Source organism: Leptopilina boulardi, unplaced genomic scaffold (assembly GCF_019393585.1).
Source record: "Leptopilina boulardi isolate dan_hultmark-lab unplaced genomic scaffold, ZJU_Lbou_2.1 LbouV2_325, whole genome shotgun sequence".
In the NCBI taxonomy this organism is placed as follows: domain Eukaryota; kingdom Metazoa; phylum Arthropoda; class Insecta; order Hymenoptera; family Figitidae; genus Leptopilina; species Leptopilina boulardi.
The window spans coordinates 2,302,354-2,321,014 of NW_026137891.1; the positions used below are offsets into that span (position 1 = coordinate 2,302,354).

General features: G+C 31.3%; 1 protein-coding gene across 1 annotated transcript; it reads right to left on the minus strand.

Annotated features, from left to right (window-relative positions):
* Positions 1 to 7,140: 7,140 nt before the first annotated feature.
* Positions 7,141 to 18,062, minus strand: LOC127284527 (uncharacterized). Its single transcript, XM_051310001.1, has 3 exons — positions 17,936 to 18,062; positions 11,598 to 12,329; positions 7,141 to 11,228 (listed from the first exon to the last, which is right to left on the minus strand). Exons 1-3 carry the CDS (start codon positions 18,060 to 18,062, stop codon positions 7,141 to 7,143), a joined length of 4,947 nt encoding a protein of 1,648 aa, XP_051165958.1.
* Positions 18,063 to 18,661: the final 599 nt, after the last annotated feature.

Consider the following 18,661-nt stretch of genomic DNA (forward strand, 5'->3'; position numbering starts at 1 on the left):
TTTTATTTTTTATGCAATAAACAAAATAGAAGAATGATTATTGAATGAACATATAAAAAAAAATTGAAGAAAAATTCAGTGAAACAGAAAATCCTTGCTCAATATAAAAAAAATGTTTTTACGCCCAACTCATTTGACTTTTTTTTGAACAAATTGCATTACTCTTTTAAGTGTTTTCGTGAAAGAAAACCAAAAGTTAAGAATAACGTAACTTTACTTTTCAGTATGGATCGTATAAATAGAAATAAAGTCTGCACATAACATAGTTTGTCTCGATAAAAAACAGTATCGGAAAACAAGTGTCAATCTTATTTTTCCCTTTCTCTCTCTCTGTTTCTCTCGTTCGCTCCTAAATTGCATCATTCTCTCCAGAAGTTGAATCGATAGCTTTTCGTTTCAGAAAACGAAGAAGAAGAAGAAAAAGAAAAAGAAAAAAAAAATAGAAAAAGAAAGTTGACCTGGTTCAAAGTGCGAAAATTCGCTTGCATGCTCTTCTTGGGTGACACAAAGGATTCCCTAAAGGACGATAGAAATAGTTGACTGTCGGCTTATTTACACAAAATTCCTAGACGAAAGGGGGCGACAAAGTGGGACACAGAAGGCGAATAGTGTTTGCAGTTTGAAACCGCCTAGAAGTAGGCAATCTACATCTTAAGTAGTCCAAAACCGTATATAGTTTGTTTTTTTTTTCTCTCTCTCTCTCTCTCTTTCTCTTGTTCCATACTATATTCTTTCGACCGCGCCCGAAATTAAATGTTGAATTGTTCAACGACAAGGAAATTGAGCCGCACGCTCTGCATATACCATAACCTAGATCAACAAAATGTCTCGCTTTATTTCCCATTGTATATATCCCAAAAGCATCAGCAAAATTAATAATCTTCACAGAACTGCAAATTCACTTTTTGTATGCAGAAAGTTTAATCTGTGTTGAAAAAAAAAAAAATTTAATTTCTTTTTTCCCCTCTTTCTCTCTCTCTCTTTTTTATAAAGGCCAGAGGCAAAAAACTTTTTACAAAATGAAATTTTTTAAAATTTATTTCACTTCCCGATGGAGAAAGGATTTTTTTTTTCATCTAGGCTTGAGAGGAGAAAAAAGGACTAAAGCAAACACTGTTTTTTTTGAGGGGGCGTTAATAAACGTGTGGCCCCCATGTGACCTGAATAAAATCTTATATAAACGATTCTTCTTTTTTTTTTATTAGACGGAAATTTGTCAATTTTTTTTCTAAACGTTCAAAATGAATTTGTTTACTACTTTTTGACTTCGTTTTATGAAATATTGTTTTTTGTATTTGCTGAAATTTTTGGAATTTTGAAACAAATTATAAAAAAAAATTGGAGCGAAAATGCTGCGATTTAAAGTTTTGTTCTAGTTTTTTCGTAGAAATATTGAAAAAACCGAGTAATTTTAATTTCTGTTTTAGTTTTTAGTAGAAATAGGGCAGAAATTGAAATAGCACCGTTTTTAGACTATTTTTACAAAAAAAGCGCAAAAATTAAAATTGCACCATTTTTGCTCAATTTTTCGTAAAAATATGGCAGAAACTGCGCTATTTTAATTTCTGCCTTTTTTTAAAGTAAAAATAGAGCAGAAATTAAAAAACCCCAATTTTGCATTATTTTTACAAAAAACTAGAGCAGAAATTAAAATTCCGCCATTTTAATTTTTGTTTTAGTATTTAGTAAAAATAGGACAGAAACTAAAATAGTGACATTTTTACACTATTTTTACAAAAAAACTAGAGCAGAAATTAAAACTCTTCCGTTTTATCTTTATTTTTCCGTAAGAATAGAGCAAAAGCCGCGTTATTTTAATTTCTGTTTTAGTTTTTAGTAGAAATAGGGCAAAAATTGAAATAGCACCGTTTTTGGACTTTTTTTACAAAAAAAAGAACAAAAATTAAAATTGCACCATTTTTGCGCTTTTTTTTGGAAGACTAAAGCAGAAATTAAAGTGACGCCATTTTTTCTCTATTTTTTCGTAAAAATATGGCAAAAACCGCGCCATTTTAATTTTTGCTTAAGACTTAGTAAAAATAGGGCAGAAATTAAAATATCGACTTTTTTGTACTATTTTTAAAACAAAAACTAGAGCAGAAATTAAAATTCCGTCATTTTTGCTCTATTTTTCAGTAAGAGTAGAGGAGAAACTTAATTAGCGCCTTTTTTCCTCTATTTTCCGTAAAAATACAGCAGAAATTAAAAAAGCGCCGTTTTTGCTCTATTTTTCCGTAAGAGTAGAGCAGAAATTAAAATTGCATTGTTTTTGCTCTATTTTTCGTAAAAATATGGCAAAAACCGCGCCATTTTAATTTTTGTTTTAGTATTTAGTAAAAGTAGGGCAGAAATTAAAATATCGACTTTTTTGCACTATTTTTAAAAAAAACTAGAGCAGAAATTAAAATTCCGCCATTTTTGCTCTATTTTTCCGTAAGAATAGAGGAGAAACTAAGTTAACGCCTTTTTTCCTCTATTTTCTGTAAAAATACAGCAGAAATTAAAAAAAACCGTTTTAGTATTTAGTAAAAATAGGACAGAAACTAAAATAGTGACGTTTTAACACTATTTTTACAAAAAAAACTAGAGCAGAAATTAAAATTGTTCCGTTTTTTCTTTATTTTTTTGTAAAAATAGAGCAAAAATCGCGTTATTTTAATTTCTGCTTCAATTTTTAGCAAAAATAAGGGAGAAATTACAATAGCGCCATTTTCTCTCTATTTTCCGTAATAATATGTCAGAAATTAAAATGGCGCCGTTTTAATTTTTCCTCTAGTTTTTCGTAGAAATATAACAAAAACCGAGCCATTTTAATTTCTGCTTAAATTTTTAGTAAAAGTAGGGCAGAAATTAAAATTTTTGCTCTATTTTCCGTAAAAATATGGCAGAAACTGCACTATTTTAATTTCTGCCTTTTTTTAAAGTAAAAATAGAGCAGAAATTAAAAAACCCCAATTTTGTATTATTTTTACAAAAAACTAGAGCAGAAATTAAAATTACGCCATTTTTGCTGTTATTTTGAAAAGATTTTTTTCATTTCTAATTTAGATTTATCTGGTCAGTTTTTATTGACCTTGTATATGAAAAAAAGGTGACTCACCGAATCTTAAAAGTCAGAGAGAGAGAGAGACGAGATTTTTAATAAAGTATATAATTTGCCAAGACCGGATGTCTGAGTCATCAGACTTATCTTCGAACGTGGCAGTAGTGCTCGCGCCAGGTGTTTAGCGGAATAAAAGTTTTCAACGAATGGAAGAATATATATATATATATATATAAACGAAATCCAAGTTTTGTCTGTAATTCGTGAGCGTCGGTATATTTCACCGAAAAGTAAAACAAATCTAAAAATCTCCTCTCTCTCTGTTGCTCACACACTAACTCCTTTCGACTTGGATACACTATAAGATATCGGTTTTGCTCGAGAACTAAAATTGCTTCGAAACTCGGGTCTTATACTCGTAGCAGCAATCTATCGAGTTCCAAAGCAACGAATTACTGCGTTTGGCGTAAATTTCATTAAGAAACGGTAACTAAGAATTGTTACTGACACATCAAAAACTTTATAGTGTGATAATTGTTATTTCATTATATAAATTTTCAATGAATTAAAAACATTGATAATTTCCATAAAAATATTACTATAATTTGATAGCAAAAAAAAAGTCAAGTCACTGATTAGTAATATTTCTAATTTTTTAGTGAAAAATAAATTATTATTATTAGTTAAATTCATTTTTAGGTTGTATTTTTAGGTTTTGCTAAGTTACATAAATACTTTTCAAAATATTCGAAAATCGCAATCGTTTAAATAATTGAATAAAGTATTTCATTTTCTCGCTTTCACACATTGTTCAAATATTTTTTAAATCGAAATTGTTTTATCTATAATTATAAACGTGTAAAGTGATGATTCGAATTTTTGAAATTTTCTAAATCACGCGTTGATTGTTTCATAGAAAATTTAGCAAATATTTCAAATTCACGGAAAAAAAATGGCACAGTGGATATTTATATAAATGCAACAGAATTGAAAACCAACTTTTTGATTTTGTATTTACTTAATTTTTTATATATATTTTTTTTAGTTATTTTTTCTTAATTATTTATGTAATTTTTTTAAAATTATTTATTTATTTAATTGAATAATAATTTAAATAATTAAATCATCAAATGAATAATTATTCAAATAATTAAATCATCAAATTAATAATTAAAGTAACAAAATCAAATTAATAATTCAAATGACAGAATCATGTCAAGTGAAAAATAATTCAGATAATAGAATCGTCAATATTGAATTATCAGTAAAATTCACTGAACTATAATGCAAAATTTAAATAATTAAATTTTTTGTTTTTTTGCAGGTGAGTTTCCTTACAACATCTAAAATTCAGACGCATTACGTGAGTAACAACATTTCTTTATAATATTATAATTTCTCTATTCAAATCCAAAGGGAATGCCCTTTATTTACTTTCGTATAAATTCAGAAAATGATTTTAAAGTTAAAGAAAATTTAAATTGATTTCAAATTATTAAAAAAAAATCCTAGAATTCGAAATGCAATAAAAAAAATGATGGACCAATTTTTTTTTACACCATTGTTTGCCGCACTATGTTCATGTATACAGATCACGAACATATGTCGATTTACAATCACATAATTTCCATTCACCGAAGGGGGTACCGTATTTGTCTATGAATATGGCATATAGGTACACAACCTTTTTTTTTTCTTTTTTTTTTTTTTTGCAAAAAAAGAAGAAAAAAAAAAGATGTATTTGCAGAGATGTTTTCTGGCTTTGTTCCCATTTCGTATATATATACCTATTTCCTTTATGTATTTCCAATGGTGTTCGCGCGCACGGCATTCAATAAAAAAAAAAAAAAAAAATTGCAGACCAGTATAGATTCCTATCCGTTAAAAATTTATCAGTATGATGTATAAGCATTGTTCTATCGCACTTCAATGTGGGGAAATTTCAGTCTCTGAACTTTAGGTGTTATTTTTTTTTTATAATAGTTGACAGTTTTCTCAGTTGTTATCTCTCGAGCTTTTGTTTGTCATTTTGTCAAAAATATTTTTTTAATTTTAATATTTAATTATTAGAGGCAAAATTGATGTAATCATGAACTTTGACAAATTGGATTAGGAATCTAGTTGGTTTGTGTTCAAAGAGAGAGAGATGATCTTCGCTTAACCTATGATGGCTATATGTTAAGCAACAGGTGTATTGTTGCACATTACACATTCGTGTATTATTGTATTGCTATTATTGTTTTTCGATTCAGGAAAAACAAAATTTCGTTTCTTTTTGAATAAGTTTTTCTATTATTTATTTTCTATAGTATTATTTTTCTTCAATTTTTTTGTTCTCGATTTGAAAAATAGTTTTTCGAAAATTCGAACGATTGGAAAAAAAAACAAATATTTATAACTCGGGGATTTAAGTTAGTCAACTGTTATTTTGATTCCACAGAGGTTGAAGCTGGAGATAACGATTTCAATTTGTCGAAGTCAATATATATATATATATATAGAGGGTAGAATATAGAATAACCGCAGGTAGCCACAGGTGTATTAGTTTCGTATTGTTGTTTGTGGATAGGTACTATAGTGGAAAAAAAAATCTCTCTATGCGATCAAGAAACAAATGAATTAAGTGGTTTTTTGCAAAAAAAAAAAAAAATAATAATTACAATTTACAATGTAATTTTTCTTTTATTTTTGCTAAAGTACACGCAAAAAAATATCTTCACCTAGGTAGCGATTATGTATTTTGATTTAACTTTGACGTCAAAGTCATTTTCATTTTGACTTCGTAGTCAAATGTCATTTTTCGTAGTTTTACATAAAATGATTGTTTTGATTTGTCAAATTGTAATATCCACAATTTATTTAGGAATTAAATTATAAAAAAGTAAAGTAAGTAATTTTAAACAGTTAAAAAAGCGGTATAATTAAGGAATTTTTAAAAGATTAATAATTAGGTTAAAATTATTTAATAAATTATTTCATCTGTCAACGGTAAGTATTTTTTAATGTTGAAACCAGGGATAAGTTATAATTGTTTTGAATAATGCCTTACTTTCATTTTTATAAATGTAGTCAGAATAAAATAAACTAAAATATCAAAAACTAAAGAAGAAATTATGTCGTTTAAAAAATAATTCAAAACATAAAAAATTACTTACATTTGACCGATGAAATATTTTTTTCCTAAAATAATTTTAACTTAAATTAGTTTCCTACTGTTTTGAGCAAATTGACATTTTTGTATATAATTTATTGATGTAATTTAAAATAGAAAATGCTCAACATAAATTATTATTTAAAATACTCAATTTTTTGGCATAATGTAATTGCAATTAATTCCTAAACATAAATTCAGTAACGAGACTGTTATTTATATTTGTGTAAATAAAAATTAACGATTAATTTTATTTAAACTGTAATTAATTATATATAAATAGTAATATTTAAATAATTCTTTCAATTTTTCCTCTTAACATATGTGAATGAATAAATAAAATAATATTAATATTTTAATTATATTTCATAAATTAAAGTTTTTTTAACCTCTTATTTTTACTTTGTTTGTTAAAGTTATAGAAGTTTTTTTAAAAATCCTTGTAATGCTGTCTTGATCTTTTTAAAATTACTTACTTCACTTTTTCATCATTTAATTCCTAAATAAAGTTTTTATTCTTAAATTTTTAATAAAGGGAAATGTTTTAACAACGCAATCAAGCCTAATATTGAGAATTCTTAATTACGCGGCTGTGAGATGTATATTCAATAACGACACTTTCAATTATTACAAAGATATAGCTTTATTAAAAATGATATTCGTTGATAAAATTTGATAGTTTTACATTTAATTTACAATAAAAATTATATTAAAGAAAAGAAATCACTCCACATGATTTATAAAATTATTTTGATTAATCACTATACAATTCAATTCGAATTTATGTCTGGTCACGTTGCTCGTGTGTCGAGTACTAAACTCTCGTCTATTCAAAATCGCTTATAATTAAAATTCGTACACAACGTCACATTTCGGTTTGTGTACAGTCATACTTTAATATTTCCAACATTTTGCCCCCCTTGAACGGGCACGTTCAATCTTATAATCATTCTACTGGAAGTGGCGAAACTTTCTTTACTCCTCGGATACAAGTTCCACTTTGTGTCTTTATTCTAACTACTCGAATAATCCCGTCATCACCCGGTAATAACTCGATGACTCTGCCCAGACTCCAACGTAAAGGAGGGAGGTTATCGTCTCTCAAAACAACTAAAGTCCCCAATTTTATTATATCAGCTGAACCTGTGTGCCACTTAGATCGTACATTTAGTTCGTTTAAATATTCTCGATTCCAACGTTTCCACAGGTCACTTTTCAACTTTTGGACAAGCTGCCAACTAGACAATCTGTTTGTCGGAGTCTGAGAAAAATCTAGAGACGGAATTGTCATCATCGATGACCCGATTAAAAAATGACTCGGTGTCAATGCATCCATATCGTTCGGATCATTCGAAATAGGTGTTAGAGGTCTCGAGTTTAAAATCGCTTCTACTTCACACATATACGTATAAAGTTCCTCGTAAGTAAAGAGAATCTCGCCAATCGTCCTGCGCAAGTGAGTCTTGAGGGACTTTACGGCCGCCTCCCAAATTCCACCGAAGTGGGGAGTCCGAGGTGGTGAAAAATGCCACTCGATATTCTGATTAGCCAACGTTCTTGCTACTTCTCGATTATGATTTTCCGCGTTAAGGAGACCGTAAAGCTCGTCAAGCTCGTTTTTCGCTCCGACAAAGTTCGTTCCATTATCCGAGTACATTCGTTTTGATTTTCCCCTTCTCGCGAAAAATCTCTTCAAACACCCCAAGAACTTTTCGGTAGACAAGTCCCCCACCAGTTCCACGTGAATCGCCTTCGTACTCATGCAAACGAACACAGCCGCATATACTTTCACCTTATTTCTATTTCGGAATTGTTTTTCTTTTACGAAGAAAGGGCCGCAGTAATCTACTCCGCAGTTTTCAAATGGTCGAGCAGGTGTAACTCTTACTCTGGGGAGATCTGCCATTGCATACGATACCTCTTTTGGTCTTACTCGAAAGCATTTCACACACAAGTTCAAAATTCTACGAATTGATACTCTACCATCAATTATCCAAAATTTTTCTCTCAACGCGTACAAAGTACCGTTGACGCCCGAATGCATATTCTTTTCATGAGTATCGCGAATAATTAGGTCTGTAACGGGATGCGTTTTTGGAAGAAGGATAGGTTGTTTTTTATCAGAGGATATTAGGGATTTTTTTATTCTTCCTCCCACCTTCAGCAATTCTTCATGGATGATTGGCTTGAGTTTTCGTAGTTTGGACCTCTTCGTAAGTTCTTCACCCTTTTCCAGTTGTCGGATCTCGTCTGGAAACTCCTGCCGTTGAATGAGGAATATGATTCTATTATAAGCCTCGCTTATTTCGTCCGGTGTCAACTGTTCAGGAAATTGATTTTGTCCTTTTGTTTTGCGAAGAAAGCGAAGACAATAGGCCACAACATTGATTAGTTTACTCAGTGATGAATACCTGCTCCATAAATTTAGTCTCGCTGATTTGTCCGTCACTATCATAACTTTATTTTTCTTTCTTTCAGGAAGCTCTTTGCAGGTAATTCCATGATTTGGCCAGTTTTCCTCCGATGATTGTAACCACTCCGGGCCACTCTTCCACATCGCGTTAGTTATAAAGTCCCTCGGCATCTGACCCCTGGATATTACGTCAGCTGGGTTGTCCTCTGATCTGACATGTCCCCACATGCTTGCATTAGTCGACTCTTGAATCTCCGCGACCCGATTAGCCACGAAGGTGTTGAATTGATGCGGTGAGGATTTTATCCAACTCAAAACAATCATCGAGTCTGACCATAGTCTGATTTTGTCTATTTTGCATCGCAGTGAATCCTTCACGGTATTCAGGAGTTTCGTCAACAGAACTGAAGCGCAAAGCTCTAACCTTGGCAATGTCACGACCTTGAGCGGTGCGACCCGTGACCTTGCACACAATAAGACGCTTCTATGTTGATCGTCGTTAGTTGTCCTGACATAAATGCAAGCCCCGTAGGCTTTTTCGCTTGCATCTGCGAATCCATGAAGCTGAAGATCAGCTGATTGATATAATCTGACTGCTCTTTCCAAACTCCACTCATTGATTAGGTGCAGTTGACCTTGATACAATTCAAATTCTTCCAGGATTTCAGGTGGTACTGGATCATCCCACGAAGTTCCGGTTTTCCAGAGTTCTTGCATCTTGATCTTCGCGGATGTAATTACTGGAGCGATGAGGCCACAAGGATCATAAACTTTTGCGATTTTCGAAAGCATACTCCGTTTCGAAATAATTTTTTTTTCTTGATCAGCAGTGACCTTGAAGTATAATGTGTCCAGTTTCGTATTCCACATCACTCCTAGTGTCTTGGAAGATGTCTCCAGGTCCAATCTTAGGTCTGAATCCACAGGATCGGATGAATTTTCAATGAGTTCCAGTTTATTCGATCTCCATTTACATAGATGAAGTCCTCCTCTCTGAGTCAACTGTATCAAGTCTCCTTGTAGTTGCTGAGCCTCTTCAACAGTGTTGGATCCAGTCAATGCATCATCAACATAGAAGTCCTCCTCGAGAGTCCTAGCTGCTTCTGGATAGTTCGCACCTTCATCTTTGGCCAACTCTTTCAGGCATCGAATGGCCAAGAATGGTGCTGCCGAAGTTCCGTAGGTCACTGTTTTTAATTGGTAGGTCTTGATTGGTGAATCTTGATTTTTTCGCCATAGGATCTTTTGAAACTTTCTGTCGTCAGGATGAATCCAGAATTGTCTGTACATTTTCTCGATGTCCGCGCTGAGTCCGACTGGATGTTGACGGAATCGCATCAGGAGCGCGAACAGATTAGTCTGGATTGTTGGACCTACCAGTAAAGTTTCATTAAGCGAAATTCCAGTATCAGTCTTTGATGATCCATCGAAGACTACCCTAAGTTTGGTAGTCGTACTGGCTTCTTTGATCACGGCATGATGTGGTATATAATAACCTTCCTCTGGACCGCTGGATGATGGTTCCATATGGCCAAGGTCCTCGTATTGCTGCATGAAAGTCTGGTAGTCTTTTTTCAATTTCTCGTCCCTTGCAAATCTTCTCTCTAACATGAAGAATCTTCGTCTGGCTACATCGTATGAATCGCCTAATTGCTCTATTTTTTTGTTGAATGCTAGACGAACGATGTATCTTCCTGTATGATCACGTTGCACATTTTCAGAGAAATGCTTTTCACAATCAGATTCCTCCTTTGTTAGATAGATTGTTTTGACTCCTTCCTCGATATTCCAAAATTTTTCCAGTTGAATCGTCAGTGGATCCCGTACCAGGTTGCATTTCAATCTCGGCTGATTCGAATTGTTGTTCAATTTTCCCGTCACGATCCACCCCAGTCTTGAATCTTGAAGAGTGACATGTGGTACCGCAAGAGATATCTTGTTTTGTCCTAGTAGATCATAGAAGAGTTCTGCTCCAAGTAGAATGTCCACCATCGCAGGCCTATGGAAATTCGGATCAGCTAACCTGATGTGAGAGGGAATACTAAATTGATTTTTGTCTATTGGAATAGATGGAATTTCACTAGTTATTTTTGGAAGGACCAAAAAGGAAAGTTTGGATGCATAAGATGATTCATTAGACTCAAGCATTGTCTCCACCCAATTAACACTATTTATTTTTTTGTCGCTCAGAACCTCAATCGCAGAATTCAACCGATGTTTTTTAAGATTCAATTTATTCGCGAATTCTTCAGTCATTAAATTTGGCTGAGAGCCACTATCTAAAAGAACTCTACAAATATGTCGTTTGCCATTCGCGTCAACCACGTTCACGATAGCTGTAGATAAAAGAACCATCGAGGAATCAGTAACATGATTACTCTTTACTATATTCTTTTCTCTCGATTCACCACATAATTCGGATCCCGAATTTTTTGAAAATTCCCGATGTAATAACGTGTGATGACGCTTATGACATATGCTACAATTTCGCGAGACACACTTTTCAATCATATGGTTCGCTCCCAAGCAGTTATAGCACAGCCCTTTCTTTTTCGTCATCTGAATTCTTTCCTCAACGTTCAACTTTGAAAATTCCGAGCAATTATGAACTGAATGATTATCTTTACAAATTGAACAAACCATTTTATTATTTGTGTTTAAAAAAGATTTACCAATTGTTCTTTTTTCCGAATTAGTTTGAAATTTATTATTTGTTTTCTGTTTATTTTGATCGTTGATTCCAGAATTCAGTGTCTCTAGCATTTGACAGCGCTCTTGCAAAAAATCAGTTAATTCCTTAAACGTAGACATCTCGGTGCCCTTCCTCGATCGTTCCCACTCCCGTCTAGATTCTTTGTCAAGCTTTGATGTGATAATACAAATTAGGGGCGTATCCCAAGTGTCTGTGGGTTGATTCAACATTTTAAGCGCGCGCACGTGTGTCAAAATTTTATCAAGTAAGTCTCGTAAACACGTGGCAGATTCTTTACTTGGTGATGACAATTCAAGTATAGCCATCATATGATTGTTAATTATCAAACGCTTATTATCAAATCTCTCTTCTAGTAAATTCCAGGCAACATCATAGCTTGCTTCAGAAATCTCTATGTTCTCGATTACGCGTGCTGCATTGTCTTTTAAATATGACTTTAAATACCGCAATTTCTGAACTTTAGGAATATTTTTATCGTCGTGAATAATTGCAGTAAATAAGTCCCTAAACCCGAGCCACTCTTCGTAACCGCCCGAGAAAGTGGGGAGATCGAGTCTGGGCAACGGAAAACTATTTCTAATTATCGGTGTTTCTACATTAGATGTTTCTATACTTAAAGCTCGCGAAGCCGCCAAAGCCCTCATATGTATTAGTTCATTGTTTCGTTGAGTGTTCAATTCTACCTCTAATTGTGCTGCAATCGTTCGTTGTCGAATTAATTCGTTTTCTGTTTCTAATTGTAACGCAATTGTTTGTTGTCGTATTGTTTCGTTTTGTCCCGTGCCTGACGTTTGAGCAATTATGTTTTTAATAATTTCATTTGCTTCAGCAGTATATTTAAAATAACTATTTTCAAATTCAGTTCTATCTGTCTCCCTAGTCGGGCCTGGGAGTTTTATTTCTAATACTAATTGCGCTTCATCAAACTCATTCCATAGATCTTCAATTTTTTTCAATCGACCCTTGACTTCCTCGACAGAAACGACACTCAAATCAGCATTACAATTTTCTAAAAAAGTATTAAATTTTGTGAGTTTTGACTTACAATTTGTGCGGTTCTGTCGAGCAACATTAATGTCAGTTTTATCCATTATAATTAAATAGTAATTAGTAATAATGAGAATGATACAATCGAACGATCAAAACAATAACAATAGAAGTATACTTGCTTACAGTGATGAGTCAAACAATACCAAATTCGTCGTGATTTCCGCCTTCGAAAGCGGCCTCGATTCTAACAATTTTAATGAATTTCGCAGAGTTCAACGGTGTAGATTTCTCACTCCTCTCGAAGATGAGACCCAAATAGAATTATCAAAGAAAAAGGTATCCACCACATTCCAGTAGTTTATCCATAGGATCCACAAGTTGAGTAGTATGTACGTAGATAATGGTACACTTTTCTTTCACAGTCAAATTCCAATTTTCAAAATTGAAAATTGGGTCTAAGTCTGAGCACTCGACACTTACACTTTAATGTCTGAGCAATCCGATTCGAAGGACCAAATGTTTTAACAACGCAATCAAGCCTAATATTGAGAATTCTTAATTACGCGGCTGTGAGATGTATATTCAATAACGACACTTTCAATTATTACAAAGATATAGCTTTATTAAAAATGATATTCGTTGATAAAATTTGATAGTTTTACATTTAATTTACAATAAAAATTATATTAAAGAAAAGAAATCACTCCACATGATTTATAAAATTATTTTGATTAATCACTATACAATTCAATTCGAATTTATGTCTGGTCACGTTGCTCGTGTGTCGAGTACTAAACTCTCGTCTATTCAAAATCGCTTATAATTAAAATTCGTACACAACGTCACATTTCGGTTTGTGTACAGTCATACTTTAATATTTCCAACAGGAAAAAAGTAATTATACTTCAAAATTGTGGTTATTACAATTTGACAAATCAAAACAATCATTTTACGTAAAACTATGTAAAATTACATTTGACTACGAAATCAAAATGAAAATGACTTTGACGTCAAAGGTAAATCAAAATACATAATCGCTACCCTAGAACAATGATATGTTTCACTAAAACAGGTAAAATTTTTGCTATTCTAGAGAAATATATATCGTTGCTCCAGAGAAAATTATAATTATTTTTGCGAAAATAAAATTAGAATTAAATATTCCTTTGAAAATAGTTTTTTTTTTTTGCTATTTTATATTTGATAAAATGTTTATACACACAAAACGTACTTTTAACTATATTATATATGTATATAGCTTCTCTCTTCCCTCAGGCATCATCGCGGACATTATTGGCATTTCGATTACTGTCTCTCGAATAGTCTCCATCAACAAATTTGTTCTTGTTGCCATGAGAGATCTATTCAATATTATATATATATATATATACGCTCTCAAATCCATATTAACTTATTAACTTTTAAATTCATCTCTCTATTTTTGTATTATATTAATTTTTAAAATTTCCTTTTTTTTATTTTCCCTTATATTTCGAATATACGTCGGAAATATTAAATTCAAACTCTAAACAATCGAATTTTTATTTATTTATTAGTATTATTATTATTATTTATTAGTATTATTATTTTTATTATTATTATTTTTATTATTATTATTATTATTTTTATTCATTAATTTATTTTATTTTTATTAAATTAAATTTAAAAACTAACAAAATTATTTATATTTTTTATGGTAATTTATCTTTTGAAAATGTTCCTTAAAAAAAAGTTGAGTTGATTAAAATTCTCAGAATGTGTTAATTTTTTTTAAATTTATTTTTTGTTATTTTTACTTTATGGTAAGAAAACATCTACTAAATATAGAAAGACGAGTAGAAATTGCTTTAGATCCGGTTGATATACGAATCTTCTTCGTTGCCACGTTCTTTCCTTATAAGAGATGCTTTTCTCGCATGTCATTTCTGATAACCGTTATTTTACTATATGTGTAATCACACGTGCACCTGATGTCCCAACAGAAATACCATCCATGTATTATTTATGCATAAAGAAAAGTCAGTTTTGTGTGAGATTTTATCCGTTCCCCCCCGCCTCCTTTTATTTTCTTCTTTTATTATATCACATGTACACTCAATTTTTGTTTTATATTATATTACTCTCATTATTATACGGGAATTTCAATTACGAAAAGCTTCCGTTTATTACCAACGCGTAATATGCAAAAGCAACCTCTGACAATGACAGTGACAAAGAGCATTTTACGAATCTTCATGTGGAAAAAGGAGAGATGAAATTTATTATCCTTTATAAGATGACTCTTTAATGACAAAACAAGTACAAAGTTGCAATATATTCAAAATAGAATATAAATCTTTAAAGATGTTGAATAATTAATGGATTTTTTTTTCTCTATATTTTCTGTCACTTTGTTTTTTTATTTGGCAAATTAGTATCAGTGAAAAAAACAAAAATTTATTTTTATTCAAAACCCACTTGGAAAGATTCCCCGGAAAGTGCCCCCTGGAGATTCTATCAGAATTCCGCCGGAACTTCCAACGGAATTCCATCGGAGTTCCAAAGAATTTCCGATGGGATTCTGACGGAATTCTGACGGAATTAGGACTCTAAAAATTTTGAAAAATATTAATCGGAATTCCGTCAGAATTCCGCCGGAACTTCTAACGTAATTCCATCGGAGTTCCAAAGAATTTCCGATAGGATTCCGACGGAATTCCGGCGGAATTAGGACTCTAAAAATTTTAAAAAATATTAATCTGAATTCCGTCATAATTCCGCTGGAACTCCGTCGGAATCCAATCGGAAATTCTTTGGAACTCCGATGGAATTCCGACGGAATTACGTTGGAAGTTCCGGAGGAATTCCGATAGAACCTCCAGAGAGCACTTTCCGGGGAATCTTTCCAAGTGGAAAATAATCTGTTAGTTGTTGACTAATATTAAATAAATATTTACTGGAAGCAAATAAATTTTGAAACCAAATACAATTGTATTAAATAAACTGTATTTGAATTAATAATTTCTATATTTGGAACAAATATCATTCAAAAATTATTTGGCTCAAGGAACTATTTATTTGATAATAGTCAAGTAAACATTTATTTGAATGAAATCAATTTGTTTTTCAATGTAGTTTTTATTTGGAAAATAATTTAATAATGAATTTTATATTATTATTGAAATTCTATAATGATTTTGTTTCGTTCAATTCGCATGGATCACATAAAATTCAATTATTGTAATGAGAATTCTGTTAAATTAAATGACTAAAAAAAATAAAAATTCTGCCAAACAAATATTCGATAGCTAAAAATTTTGTTATTGCAAAAATTCGTATATAAAAAGAGATTCTGTAAAATGCTAATTAGAAAAATGAAAAATTCTTTTATAAAAAATTACTTCTAATAGAATTGAAAGAAAAATTTTAATTAATCATTATAAATACACTGAAAAAAAATTTTTTTGATTCAAAGGTTTACTATTATCAAATAAATATTTACTTGAACCAAATAAATTAATTAACTATTATAAAATAAATATTTACTTGAACCAAATAAATTAATTAACTATTATAAAATAAATATTTACTTGAACCAAATAAATTAATTAACTATTATAAAATAAATATTTACTTGAACCAAATAAATTAATTAACTATTATAAAATAAATATTTACTTGAACCAAATAATTATTTGGTTAAATTAATTAAATAGTATTTGTTTCGAATACAGAAATTATTGGCTCAAATACAGTTTATTTAATTCAAATATGTGTGGTTTCAAAAATTACTTGCCTCAAGTAAATATATTTATTTGACAATAGTAATCGATTATTTGAATCAAATAAATATTTTTTTTCAGTGTAGGTATAATATTTTGATTGTTCAAAAATGTTGATTCACATCGTTAAAATGAATTTAGTAGTCTTTAATCTTTGTTTTTTTTCGCAGCATCAGTTAAATCTCGTTCCTATAGCCTCTTTTTTTGAATATACTCCCTATTTTGTGAGGTCCAGTCGAACGGAACGACTCGTGTCGAAGGGGAAGTTTGTAGAGAGTGTCCACTCAAGCGTAAATCCATACCAACGTTTATAAGGCGCATATATTTATATATATATATATATTGAGGGAAAAAAAATATATTTGATTCATCATCTCTCTTTTTCTTTTGAATACACAAGGAGGTGCTTCCTTGAAATGAACGAAAGCGCGACAAAAGCTTTGTAAATTGATATTGACACGGATCGAAAAGGGGGAGAGAGACGGATGTGGGTAAGCAACCTTGGTCACTACAAACTGTTTGTGTGTGGAAGTTACTTCAATGGTATATATATAAAGTTTGCGTTACAGTCCAACGGCTCACAATCAGCGTGGATTTAGGTTTATTGTTTACCGTTTCCGCAGACCGAGTTGCCAAATTTAGAGAATTGCTCTTTTTTTCCCCCCTCCCCCTTCTTCTTCTTTTCCTCCATCGTTTTTTTTTCTTGTTATTTTGTCTCGGTCGATTTTTATGTGGCTGTGATTCGATTCGAGTGATTCTTGCTGAGAATGCGAATTTACTTTGGGATTGTTAGAGTTTCCTATGTATAAAACAAACAAAAAAAAATACAAAAATCGACCTTTTCCTAAAATTCAATTTCGTGATTCTTTCATTTTCCCAGGGAAAAATTCATTTACCTTTCATACGAGGTTCAACTTTTTTTTTGGATAAAACTTACAAAATTTTTCAGCATTGATTTCTTTTTTTTTTTTTTTTAGGAAAAGAATAATGAAAGAACAAAATTATTATTGAATTACAATAATTGAAACTTGAAACTTTGGAATATTAAATTATGTGGATTGAACCCTTCAAGCTGATTAAAATTGATTGACATGAGACATGAGCATACGCTTTCCAAACAGAATATATATGCAGGAATTTCATGTGAAAATCCATGTGAATTTTGCCTGAGGAAATTCACTTCGATATGATATACAAATGTCATATAGTTTTAAAAGCATTAACTCAAATATGTTTGTAATGAAATTAACGTCATTTTGGAAAATAATTTCACGTCAACAATCTTTTTTTTTTTAATATGTGACGGAAAATAGATATAAAAAAAGCTACATTAATTATTGAAAATCTTGTATATTTTTTTTTTTTGCAAATTTGCATCTCCCCTCTTCTCATTTTTAATTAGAGAATTTTCTAGATGTTTATCAAAGTATATATATATATATACACAACGTTGAGTTTCCTGTTCTCCAAATTCAAATAAAACTCGGAGAATAATGCATTGCCAAGTGCGGTTCTATAAAAGGGGAAGAGACGAGTAGAGTAAAGTTACAGCTCTCGTAGTTCGCTACTTAAGAGATTACGAGGTCATAAGTCACTGTCCATGGAGACTTTTCTTACACGCGGGAAGATGCTTCTTGTTAGACGAAAATTAAATGCCCAGACTATCAACGAACTGATCACTTTGATTATCTAATAAAATGTTCTTTTGTTTGCTTTTTATTTCTTTTTTTATATGTTCTTTAGAATTTCACAATAGAATATGCATTTTACATGGTATTTTTTTCCGTATTATACATTTTGGTCCATTGTAGCTCGGATGCTGTTGGTCCTTTCGAAAAGTGTCTCAAACATTTGTTTTAAATACTATTTTGGGCTAATTCTCCTGTTAATCGATCGAGATTTATCTCGAGAAGCTGAAATTTCGATATTTGTCTAGTTTGGTCCATTGTAGCTCGGATGCTGTTGGTCCTTTCGAAAAGTGTATCAAACATCTTCTTAAATACTATTTTGGGCTAATTTTCCTGTTAATCGATCGAGATTTATCTCGAGAAACTGAAATTTTTATATTTGTCTAGTTTGGTCCATTGTAGCTCAGATGCTGTTGGTCCTTTTAAAAAGTGTTCTAGATATTTTTTTGTAGGGTACTGGCTTGTGATAATTCTTCTGCAATTCCCGAGAGTTTATCTCGAAAATTTAAAATTTCAAAAATTTGGTCCATTGTAGCACGGATGCTGTTGGTTCTACCAAAAAGTGCGGATTTTTGGCGAACACTGTCTTAGAATAGTGCTATACAAATAATATCTCCAGCTATTCCTTTACTTTATCTCGAAAATTAAAAGTTTAGAAAATTTTTGGTCCATTGTAGTTTGGATGCTGTTGGTCCATTCAAAAAGTGTTTTTGGATCTTTATTTAGTAGAGCACTGTCTTGAGATAACTCTCCTCCTATTCCCGAGACTTTATCTCGAAAATTTTAAATTTTTGCCATTTTTTGTCCATCTTTGGTCCATTGTAGCTCGGATGCTGTTGGATCTATCAAAAAGTGCCCAAAATATTTTTTGTAGAGTACTATCGTGGGATATCTAAAGGGCT

Bases quoted from the DNA above. Each gene is read 5' to 3' on its own strand.
- LOC127284527 (XM_051310001.1), bottom strand. From the start codon at position 18,062: ATGTTTGATACACTTTTCGAAAGGACCAACAGCATCCGAGCTACAATG. The intron at 12,330-17,935 runs GTATTTAAAACA...ATACTTTTTTAG, and splicing joins AGGAGAATTAGCCCAAAATA to AAAATTGTAATGCTGATTTG. The intron at 11,229-11,597 runs GTAAAGAATCTG...CAATTTGTAAAG, and splicing joins ACTTGAATTGTCATCACCAA to ATAATCATTCAGTTCATAAT.